The sequence below is a fragment of the Petaurus breviceps genome, unplaced genomic scaffold (assembly GCF_028583685.1).
Source record: "Petaurus breviceps papuanus isolate PSGF00001 unplaced genomic scaffold, PetGlider_PUasm1.0 90919, whole genome shotgun sequence".
Classification (NCBI taxonomy): Eukaryota; Metazoa; Chordata; class Mammalia; order Diprotodontia; family Petauridae; genus Petaurus; species Petaurus breviceps.
This window is the reverse complement of record NW_027187378.1, coordinates 14692155-14704999: the sequence shown is the minus strand read 5'-3', so window position 1 is coordinate 14704999 and position 12845 is coordinate 14692155. Positions and strand designations below refer to the sequence as shown.

General features: G+C 33.8%; 1 protein-coding gene across 5 annotated transcripts in view; it reads right to left on the bottom strand.

The window, feature by feature from the left end:
• Positions 1-12845, bottom strand: part of KIZ (kizuna centrosomal protein) — a 235658-nt gene that overhangs the window by 66962 nt on the left and 155851 nt on the right. For 2 of the 5 annotated variants that reach the window (XM_069075500.1, XM_069075501.1), the window contains 2 exons: positions 8000-8134; positions 3473-3637 (listed from right to left, as the gene is read on the bottom strand). The exons of 1 other annotated variant lie outside the window; for it this stretch is intronic. In XM_069075500.1, coding sequence (XP_068931601.1) covers positions 3473-3637; positions 8000-8134 — 300 coding nt within the window. The remainder of the gene's footprint in view (positions 1-3472; positions 3638-7999; positions 8135-12845) is intronic. 2 more of the 5 variants (XM_069075503.1, XM_069075502.1) reach the window with 2 other exon arrangements.

Sequence of the window (12845 nt, the reverse complement as noted above, 5' to 3'; positions counted from 1 at the left end):
GACCCCATTTGAGGTTTTCTTGGCAAAGGTACTGGAGTGGTTTGCCATTCCTTTTCCAACTCATTTCACAGATGAGGAAACTAAGGCAAACAGGGCTAAGTGACATATCCTGGGCTATACAGCTAGTAAGCATCTGAGGTCAGATTTGAATTCATTCTGACTCTAGGCACAGCACTCTATTCTACTGTATCACCTAGCTACCCCAAATTAGTATCTCAGGAAGAGTCCATTAAATTAGTTAATTGACACACTGGACCAGGAAGATGACACTAAAAAAAAAAAAAGATTACAGAAAAGATACAACTGAATTGGGATATGGACACTACTGAAGAGGCAACAGGAAACTGTTGGGGAAAGAACAGATTTGGGTAAATAGTAACCTTGGGAACTTTTGGAGGAGATGTAGAAGGAAAACTTCTATTTCCCAAATTTGCCTTGGGAAGAAAGACTAAAATCCAATTAGAGTTCAGTTGTTTAAATACTAGAGCATATTAAATGACATATAGCTAAGTGGTTATTTAACAAGTGACCAAAATGTATTAACCTGTAGTGATTAAGTGTAAATGAATAAAACACTGTCATTAACAACCACCCTTGGTATTTTTAACTGGCTTTATAAAACTGTTTTGGTAGAGACAGCTACTGAAGGCTACAGATATTAATTTACAGATCTTTGCTAGTAATAAAGAAAGATTGTTTCTTATGAAAGGTTGAGCTGGATGCAGAACTGTAGATCAACAGTCAGATGCTCTATTATGAATGTTATGAAACCATAACAAGTTTAAGTCCATTAGACATAGATATATCATATTCTAGCACCCACGGTCTCAATTTGGCAGAGAATAATGCAATGAATCATATTACGTAACAAATCTGTTTGCAAACAGAATTATAAATGAATATGTGTTTTTTATGTCATACCAAAACTGTAGTTTATGACTAACAGTATATCAATTTTATAAAACAGCTTGGAGAAAGTAGTAAGTGGGTTGGTTAGGCTTGAAACACATATAATTATCTCACAAAACACATAAATGGCTGAAAAAGATTTCCCTTGCCAGGTTCTTTCTACCACCTTATAAAACTTGCTATATTTTAAGACTATCATTTTTATTTTACCTGATTAAAAAAAAGTGAAAGGAAGACCATTTTATCTCACTGCCTCTGATGTCTTCAGTTCAGAAGTCACCACTCCTGTTATATTTCCAGCATTTCCTACATTTTGTGTACTATTAATCTAGATTTAGCTTACAATAAAAAAATATACCTGGGCCATTATCTAACTTTAAGTTTATATTGTGGGACCAATTAATCAATAAGCATTTTTTACAAGGCACTGAGTGCTAAATGCTAGAGCTACAAAGAAAGTAAAAAAAACCAATCTGTTCTCTTCCAGGAACTTGTATTCTAATATCTATCTTAAATTGAGATCCTTTTAGAAGTGTCTTAATTAAATTCCCCTGAACAAGATCCAAGACAGACTGGCTTTATACTAAATTCCACTTAAACAAAATAGTGTTATCAGTTGCTAATGGACTGGAGGCAGGGCTAAAGGTGAAAGAACCTACATGAGAGTTAAGTGAAATGAAAAAAAATAAATCACTTCATCATTTGTTATTTAAATAAATTTTGTAAATAGTCACTCATATACTTAGCCATCCATTGCTATAACTTTTGGTGGGCTAATAAGGAATGTGAATTTAGATTCATATAGGAACTCTTAGAGACCACCTAGTCCAACTTCTTCATAAGAAAACAGCCACAGAAGAGTGAAGTGATTTGTCCCAGTTCACATAACTATTAAGTGAAAACTTAACTACTCCTGTAATACTCTACTCACTCTGTTAAGATGCCTCTCCATTTATTTTATTAAATTAATCATAGGCTTATTCAAATAAAGTGACTAAAGGTCCAGATACATCAACCTAGAGATCCCATTGCTGGGCTTATGCCCCAAGGAGGACACTGATAAGAAAAAAAAGTCCCCATAAATAGCATACAAAATAATTATAGTAGCACTTTTTGTGATAGCAAAGAACTGGAATGAAGTAGAAGCCTATCAAATGGGGAATGCATGTGGTGAAAACAGATGTGTGGAAAAGTCTATATGAACTGATTCAGGATGAAGTTAAGCAGAGTCAAGAAAACAATATGCACAATGACTACAACTTAAATGGAAAGAACAGCTACATACAAAAGTAAAAAATTTATGTTGTGAAATTATAAAGAATAGGCATGGCTTAGAAATAAGAGATATGAAAAGATATTCCATCTCTTTGCAGAGGTGGGAAGTTCACAAGTATTAAACATTACATATATGTTCACACTTTTTCAGTACTCAGTTATATTGATTTTTTTCCTTTAAAAAATGTTATATGAGATAGCTCTCTGCAAGGGGAAGGAAAGTCAGTTCTAGAGGATACTATGTGCAAAAAATAAAATACAAGTAAGAACTTATTTAAAAAAAAAACCTAATTATAGGTTTAAACAAAATCAGAGAGCCAGTACAATTTTTAGTTTTCAAAGTTGTTTTTCGATAACTATTTCAGTGTACAAAATAACTAATGGCAACTCATATGGCCACAATATACAGACGTTTCTGTGGGAGAATAAACACAAGATGCTTAGAAGATGTGCTTCAGTCCTGGTCCAGCAACATGTTCTCAGGGCCCTAAGAAAGTCTTACTTTACAGAAATAAGTTATTTAGATATGTAACTTTGACATGGGTCTGGAAGCTTAGAAACCAGCCTAACGCCCAGAAATGGACAGGACCCTGGAGTTGTCAATTGATTTGTACAAAAGGGTATTTGAAGTGCCCTGCTCAGGGGTGGCTAGAATGTTTAAAAAATAAAAACAAACAAAACTTTTTTTTAAGCAATTGGAGTTAAGTAACTTGCTCAAGGTTACACAGCCAGTTATTTTGTGTGGGTGCTAATTATCTGAGGCCAGAATCGATCCTGGGTCTCTCAACTCCGGGGCGGGCACTCTTACTCACAAACAAAACATTTTTATATACAACTTTGCTAACATGCATAAATTCAGATTTTTAAAATAATAATAGTAGCTAACATCTATATAGCAGTTTATAGCAAGAAAAGCAGATTTATCCACTTATCCCTTAAGAAATAAATCATTTAAATCTAACTCAAATTGGGAATGCTTTAACATGTTACTCTGAATCTATAAAAGTCAAACAAAATTATGGGAAAATGGAAAATCAAATAATAGAGAATGTAATCAATTACAAAGACATATACAACATAGTAAACAAAAATCTAAGCCCTTGGCTTATACAACATAGTAAACAAAAATCTAAGCCCTTGACTTAGATCACTTAAAATATGGTACAATTGTTTAGGATTTGGACTAATCTTATGCAACACTTTTTATTTTGATTCACTCTGTATGGCATACTGCAAATGGAATAAGAATGGCAATCACACAATAACATTAATTTCATTACTATAATACCTGACTGGCTTTTCATCCCCACTACTACCTCTGTCAATAAGAGCTTCCTCAGGTAAGAGGCATTTAGTGGATGTATGCTGTAACAATCTCTGAAGCTGGTGAAGGACAACTGCTCCACATGCTTCAAGGTCTTCTTCTTTCAAAATGTCAGTTTGATTACAAAGGCTATAAAATAAAACAGGTGCTGCATGAAATGTTTATTTAAGCACAGACCAACAGCTTATAGAATCTATGGTAGTTCTTCATGGTTTATTGAAATATATCTGTAATATAATCTAGACATAAAAATGCAGCAACTACAATGTCTCTTGACAAAGACGTAAAACAGAGCAATGCTGAAAACTTGCTTTAAAAAACATGGTAATCAAACCCACTTTTAACTCCTTTGATGCCTAAAACTATGCACAGTTCTTTGGCTGGACAATCTCATTCTGTATACATATGATAATGAATTACATGAAAGTTTTGGTTTAAAAAGTATCTGTGTGGTACAATAAAAAGGGTTTGGATATAGAAAATTCATCTACTACCTGTATGACCTTGGGCAGCTCACTTAACCTCTATCTTGGTTTCCTCATATGTAAAATGAGGATACTGGACTAGATGGTCTCTAAAGCCTCTTCTAGCTCTAAATCTATGAACTGAAGAAAAGGCAAGAGTTATTTTTTAACATCAAGGTATTATATCTATAACTCATAAGGAATTTTAAATCTTGTTATTGCTATTGCTATGGATTTAGGGAATAAAAAATGATTAGATGAAGTATATGTATTTTCTAAATGGAGAAACATGATCACTTCTATTTATTCAACAAATACTTATTGACATTGGCATTTAATTTCTTAATTTAATTTAGTTCTCACCTACTTTTCTAATTTTATTTCATATTATTTAATGTACAGTTTATTTCAGATAAATTGGTCTTCTAGATGTTTCCCATACACAATGTATCTCCTGCCTCCATGTCTTCACAGAAGTGGTCTCCCATATCTGGAATGCATTCCCTCCTCGCCTGTGACTTTTGTAATCTTTAGCTTTCTTTAAGATATTGGTCATATCTCCTACATAAAGCTTCTCCTGATCTCCCCAATTATTAACCCTGTCTCTCTCATGAAATGATTTTGTCTTACTTTGTACATGCTTTACATTTATATACACTCATATAAGTATTCTCTCTCTCCTCCCATTAGACTATAAACTCTCTGAGGGCTGAGTCCCTTTGCCTTTGTATTGCAAGCTCTTAATGTTAACCCATGTTTATTGTAAGTGCTTAATAAGTGTTTGTGAAATAGGGTTTTTTTTTGCTTTTTGGAGGGCAATTGGGGTTAAGTGACTTGCCCAAGGTCACACGGCAAGTTTTTGTATGTGTGTGTTAAGTGTCTAAGGCCGGATCTGAACCCAGGTCCTTCTGACTCCAGGGCTGGTGGAGTCACGTGCCACCTAGCCGCCCCAAATGAGCATTTTGGTTTTTTTTTTTTTGGAGGGCAATTGGGGTTAAGTGACTTGCCCAACATCATTTTTGTGTTAAGTGTCTGAGGCCAGATTTGAACCCAGGCCCTCCTGACTCCAGGGGGTGCTCTGCTCACTGCACCACCTAGCCACCCCACATTTTCTTTCTGTTTTTTGGAAGGGGGCACAGGGCAATTGGGGTTAAGTGACTTGCCCAAGGTCACACAGCTAGTAAGTGTTAAGTGTCTGAGGCAGGATTTGAACTCAGGTCCTCCTGACTCCAGGGCCAGTACTCTATTCACTGAGTCACCTAGCAGCCCCTAAGTGTTTGTGAATTTAAATGACTGCTTAGTCTATGCAAAGCACCATACTAGGATATAAGAGATACAAAGAAAAATAAGACATGACCTCTGACCTCACAAAGCTTAAAATATACTAAAATTTCATTACAATATTGCTTTATTTAGTTGGAAGGGACAGAAAATGAAAGTGCAATTTATTGGTCTTCATCTTTAAAATGAAATTTCTTCTATATATATACATATATATTTCATATTCTGATTTGTATACAATTTCTCCAATGTTTGTAATAATCCCCCCATGAACTTTCCTGCCTATGGCAACCCACAATGATCTTTAATTTCTCAGAATTCCTAAAGAACTTTTATATACTATGTGACATAATCTAGTAAGTAATTGCATACTACCTTGTAAGCTTTCTCTAATTACATTATACTACATTTCATCTCTTCACCTAGACTAGTTTTCCCACAAGATGGTTGCTAAATATATAGTAGGAACATAGAAATAGGGAGAAGAATTAAGCCTGTGAGTTTATCTATACATGTAACTTCAGGTAAGGAAACTCCCTTTACCAATCCAGATCAGTGCTTTCTCTGCAATTCGTAGCTTTAGAAAATTGTCTATAACACTGAGAGGTTACTTGCCCAGGGTAACAGCAAGTATGTACCACAGGTGGCATCTAAGGTCAGTTTGCTAGTTCTCTGTCCACTATACAACACTGCACATTATAAATACTTATTTAATGACTGGACAGGATTCAGGTCTAGTTTATAAAATAACATAATTTAGATATATTTACAAAAATGCTCTACAAATGGTTCTTGCTAATACTCTGCCCAAATTGTCAGAGAGAATAATCTGGAAATCCCTCTTATGCAAAAGATGATTAACTTTGTGTTAAGGATTTGTGACAATTCTTTTATCTCATACTAGATTTCAATCTTGCACAATAATACTACTTAGCAATGTAAATTCAATTCAACCATTTTAATAATTTACTAAGTACCTATTATGTACAAGGCATTTTACTAGCTACTGGGGATAGAAAGATGAAAAAAATACAATTCTTGCTCTTAAGTATCACAGGATTTGGAGTAGATCTCTAAAATTTTGCAATGAGTATCAAGTTCAACTTCCACATTTCACATGAGGAAACTGGTGTCTAAGGGCCTTCAAGTAGTACTTAGCAGAGCTGGGACATGTACAGAGTTACTTGAATACCAAATCTAGAGATTTTTTCATGAGGAAAGCTACAATATGAACATAAATAAGTTATAATATGAAGTAGAAGCTTATAGGAATAAAGGAGAGGTCTGGATAAGTGTAATAGAAGAGATAACTTTCACCTGAGGTAATAAGGGAAGAGGGAGGAGATGGCACCAGAGCTAGGATTCCAACAGTCAAAGATGAGGAGGGAATCTACTCCAGTCATTAGAGACTGATTATATAAATGTACAGAGATGGGAGAAATCAGGACAAGTTTGGGGAACCAACTGGTACTGTAGGTTGGCTGGAATGTAGGTTGGATGGAATGACAGAACATGAAGCAGGGCTAGAAAGAAAATTGGGAGATATTGTGAAAGATCATAAAGGTCAAACAAATAGCATTTGTTCATAGGCAATGGAGAACCACCAAGGTTTTTTGAGTAGGAGAATGACAAGGAAGATTATTTCATTAAAAAGATATTTTGCCAGTTTCGTGAAGGATAGTTGGAAAAGGGGACAAACTAGAGGCAGAAAGAGTATATATTATTAAAATAGTCCAAGTGAGATGTGATGATGTTCTGAACAAAGGTGATGGCAATATGACAAGAAACAAGGGGGACATACATAAGAGATACTGTCAAGGTAAAATCAACAGCTCTTGGTAACTGATTAGATGAGGTGAATGAGAAAGAAGGAAGAGCAAAAAATGATTCCAAAGTTTAAAGTGTGGGTGACTAGAAGGATCTTTTAAAAAGAAATGGGAGATTTGGTGTTGGAGATAGACAGACAGACATATAGATAGACACAACACATATGTGTATATATGTTATGTGTGTTGACATATATGTCAAGTATATATACATATACTTGCATACACACATTTATTTGTGATATCAATCTAACCTCCTCATCAATAGGCAAGAAAATTCAGACCTACAGAGTTTAAGTAAATTTCCCAAGGTCACAAATAGTAAGAGGTAGAGCTTAGATTTGAACCTAGGTTCTTTGGCTACTGAATGACACCATCCTGCCTCTCAAGAGTTCATTCCTTATATTTCCAATACCAATATATTTCCAAACTCAATGTATTCAAAATAGGACTCATTACCTGTTCTTTACATTTTATTTTCCTCCAAACTTCTCTATTTCTACTGAGGTCACTGCTATCATTCCAGTGAACCTGGATGGTTCACAACTTTGGAGTTACTTACCCCTGACTGTTCTCTCTTCCTTGCCTCCCACATGCAATCCTTTGCTAGGTTCTGCTGATCCTACTGCTACATTCTCTCTCAAATCTAGCCCTTTTTCTTTATATGCTTGCAACCTCAGAGTAAGGAAGATGTGAGTTTCAGACTTTCCTCTGATATATGCTGGCTATGAGACTTTCAGTAAGTCATTTAACCTTTCAAATTGCCTCTCTAGGTAACTTTCTAAGACTGTAAGTTGCAGAGAAGATGCAAGCCTGCACTGGTTCAAAGAGTTTCCTCATCTGGTAGTTCTATGTAACAATGAAATCATTGGTCATGTAACCTTATTCCTATCCACTTCTAAAAATTAAATGGCACAAACCTTATTAACAAATTAAATCTTTCTTGATCTATGATTGCTTTTTGATAGAGTTCCACAGACTGTAGGCTTTCTTGGGCTAACTTGTTTTCAATGAACTGCAACAGATAGGAGAATCCTTTGAATGTCAAATAATTCCTGTAGAAAGATAATAAAAATTTTAAAGTGATAGTATTTAATTTTATCTAACCAAGAGAAGCATGTTATTGAATAAGTTGTCTTTAGGAAAAATTTAAGATTCATCTTTCAATTTTCATTTTAATTTAATGAAATTTCATTCCATTCAAAATTCATTTTTATTTCAAACAAATTCATAAATATTCATTTGTTTAAACTCCAATTTAGGTTGAAACACAGCAGATTCTTATGAGAGCATAAAGTGCAAAGAAACTGAGGTTATACAAATGGTATTTTTTTTAAAGGGGAAAAGAATTATGATATAGATATTTGTTCTTATATTTAGCAACACTGAGAATTACTTCTCAGTAAGAAACAATACTGCATCAGTTCTATGGGGAAAAAAATTCTCTTTATTCTAACTATATAACTAACTTCTTATATTTCCATGAGTATTATATCTTTTAGATACTTTGAATTATGTTTCAATTGCAACAAGGATTAGAATGGTGGTTTAAGATTTTGTTTTCTTTAGAGAATAATTCAATAAAATGAAATGATATTCAACAACCACAAATAAGAGCAAGGTTAAAATACATTTTTTACGTTATTAGAAAAAATTGTTTCTTTAAAATCTTTTGACTGGTTAATTAGACTAAAAAAGATGATAAAGAACTGTAGTTAGTCATATTCAAGATTGAGAAGGATAAAACTAATTTGGGAAGAAATACTTGATAAAAGAAAACAAAGTAAAGGCAGCACAAATCTGTATATATGCAGGCCTCAGTTGAGTAACAACTAATTTACTTCCAACTCAAATGTTACCTTTCCCTCCTCTTCAATGAAGCCTTTCATGGTCCCCCACCAGAAGTGATTTCTCCCTCATCAAAGAAATACTATACTTTACGTATAGTATACTCTATCTGTACTTATAGTCAAAACCACTGGATGTAGATAGATATACACACAAGTACATGTATATGTACATACATATATATTTATACATACATACATCTGTATACATATGTATATATGCACACATCTTCTCTTATACTTGACTATATGGTCTTTGAGGGCAGGGACTATGTCTTATTTATATGTTAGCAGGGGTGTGTTAGAGTCTACTTTAACCAAGTTGATTGTTAATTTTTCAGTGTGAGCATTTACATCCTTAAAATTGGCAAGTGCTATAAATCAGGGCTTGCTTTACTGTTTTGTTAACTGTTTAGACATAAGAAAATGTTAATAGTGAAGATTAAACTTAAGTGTGCTATACATACTTTTTTGTGGGGCAGAGATAGATGGTTGTTAGTACTGTTATACACACACATATTATATATACTGTTAAATTTAACTAATAATTGCTTAAGAAAAGGGAAATGGAAGGGAAAGAAAAAGAGGAAGGAGTATCCCCTTCCAGATAATCTATCAACTGAACCCCAAAGCTCCATTGTTGTTCAGTTAAAAATATCTAGGGATAGTCTAGGGACTCTGAGAATTTTTTTTGGTATAAATATGTTAATACACTTTGTTTTAGGTATACATAAAGGAGTAACCTCAGTTTCTCTATTGTTTCTCCAGAGTGGGAGGATAGAGAGAGTCCCCACTGTTAATTTCTAGGGTGGAGAAAAATCCTGATTCTGAAACATATATACCTGTGTGACCCTGGGCAATTCACTTATCTTCTCATTGCCTAAGGCAACTCCCAATCTGCTAAATTTAGGAATTAGGAGAACTACATAGTTCATGGTGAATGAAAGTGCCTGGCCAGGGAGCTTCCCAGACCTACATAATCTTATATCCTTCAATAATTCCTGAATTCTTAGGAAAATAAGTTCTAAATTCCAAATGACTTACAAATGAACTTTGGGAATACAAACCATTTCTTAATTTAGTGTGTGTTTGAATTTTATAATTTTTGTTACAAAAGAATTCAGAAACTGATTCCCCAAAGCCTGCATATTCACTTAGAAAACCACAAATGAACATTATGTGTTGCATTGTATTTTTTATTTATTTTGTTAAATACTTTCAAATTATATACTAATGTGGTTCAAGTCATACTTGAGAGTTGGCCCATGAAATTTGGCCAAATTTGATGACTCTGTGTAATGGTAAGGGAATTTGAAGATCTTTCCTGCCCCTTAATGGGCCTCACTTGGAACCCAACAAGAGAAGCTTGCTTAGGGAAGGCTTTTTTTTTTTACTTTGTAATTAGGCAGTGGGTCATGAAGGTCCTCTGACCCTGAAGAAGGATACACACACACACACACACACACACACACACACACACACACACATACACTCTGACCCTGAGATAAGGTTTTGCTTTGGGACTCACTTATGGGAAGAGTTGTTTGATTTGGCCAGATGAGACTCTGGGTAGCCATTGAGCCTCACAGCTTTGAAAACCCAGATGTTGATGCTTCTCTCTCTGGTATGTATGTATATATATATAATGGTCAGACAGCTAGAAGCCCTGTCTATTGGTTTGTTGAACTGTGTTATTTTCTCTCTCTGTATTTTTTGTCTACTTGTAATTTCTGTTTGTATTCTGTCTTAAGTTCAAAGTGCTGACTTTCCCCTCTGAACTATATATATATATATATGTATCATTAAAGTAAGATTGTTAAACCCTTTTGAGTTGCTTTCTTTTAGAAAAGCAGATCAAAGAACCTGTGCTAGCAGCTGTCCTATGTATGCTAGGGTGCTTGCTGTTACACTCTGCTCTAGATGTTCTGAGATATTCACTGAACATTAACTATTATCAAAGTCTGAAAACAGGGAGAGAAATTTAATGATAATAATAATATATTTGAGCATAGTATCAGATCTAATAATCTATTTTTACTTTTCAGAAAAAAAAAACTAAATTTCTATTTAGATCAAAAATATATCAAATAAAAATAACTCCCATAAGAACAGCTTTTTTTTCCTGTTTTTTCCTAAAAACTGCACCAAAAAAGTGACAATTTTCACAAATAATAGAAAGGTAGCTTATCATTTTAAGGAAAGATTTGAGAGAAGAGAATTTACAGACCAGGATCATCTCTTAGAGCATAACAGGCAAGAATACAATCAATAAGGTACCATGGACTAGAGCTACTCAAATCATATAAGGCTATCTTGAAGTTAATCCTTAAATCAAGAAGGGCTAGATGAAGTTAATCCCCTAGTCAAGAAGGATTGAGGGAAGGCACTGGCAATAAAAGAATCCTCTGCTACTACTGTAACATTTGGTTTAGACTGAGAGTGAATTGAAGTTATTTATTAGAATATTACATTCATTTGTAAAAGAAATTGATTACAGCATAGTATACAAAATGGAGATGTTCCTATCATAAAAGTTCTAAGTGACATTTTTGTTAGTAGAGTCAGAAGTGAAAACTTAAAGGACAGATGATGGGTATTTTAGAATGCATAAGGCACAATTATATTTTTCAATAGTTTAGGACTGAAAATCATTTATAAGTACCCAAATCAAAATTAGAAAACATTATCTTCAATAGCAGTCAGAAAAGTTTTGGGGTTAAGCAAAAGGATCTTTATATTTAGATTTAAGTTCAACTTTTAATATACATATAATTTTGATATGTATACATTTAAATATAATACCTAAAATCTATTAAAATAATACATAAAATAATATATAAATTTTAATATAACACATAAAATCTCCCTAGCCTTAGATCAATACAATCCTTATTATAATTTTTTCCTTACTTTGGACTGAATTTTCTAGGATGTCTTTGTCTGATCCAATTAATTCAACATGCTAAACCCTTAAGAATGAAATAAGGAGCTCTGAAATGTTGGAGTTGCAAATGCACAAAAATCTGATTGTAATGTCATAGACATGGTGATAGATATCTTTTATATACAATCTCTGCCCTCACCCACATCTCAAAATAATAAATTTTTATAGCCCAATTTTAATCTATGCTCTACTATTTGGGGGCAAAATTTTAATTCTTGAAATATCTATGGAAGTAATTTTACATTGAATAATTATTACTAAAATAGCAACTATTTTAGTTTATATAAAATAGCCCTAGGTACAGTCGAAACAAAGGCTCCAATGGCAAATATGCTATAATTTGGAGCCACCAATTATTTTTTCATAGATGCAAATCAAGAAGATTGGTTTTAAACATCTACCTCATAAAAAAGGATTGCACCCTTAGGGCCAGAATCATCATATTAGAGATCTAGAATTGGAAGGAAACTCAGAGCCTTCAAGTGAAATCTGCCCCGCCTCCCACCCTCCACCCCTGCCTTTTGTTTTTACATTTGAGGAAACTGATGACCAAAGAGGTGGACATCCCCCTGTATTTTAACCTTACTTTACTTTCAAATTCTTTTTCTACTTTTGAAAATGAAAAACGAAGTCCACAATTTTAGTTTTATTCTTCTGCCACCTAACAAGATATCAATACTGATGGAAGAATAAACATTAAATCTTGTTGCTTATTTACACTTCATTGTGAATTATGTTTATTAGATCATTACTGGGGACAAAATCTGGTAAGAGGTACCTAAGCAATGGTTACCTTAGGGAAGGTGGATTAGAAGGGAGATCCTAGAAGAATGGAAAAGCCTATGGAAGGGGAAGGGTTGGGCACCAATGACAAGAGCACTTCTTAGAATATCTATCCTGGAAACTTTAGTTTCCCTTTTTTAGTTTCCCCTTCTAATCAACAATTTTTCTTCATAATTTCATAACTTTTCCTCA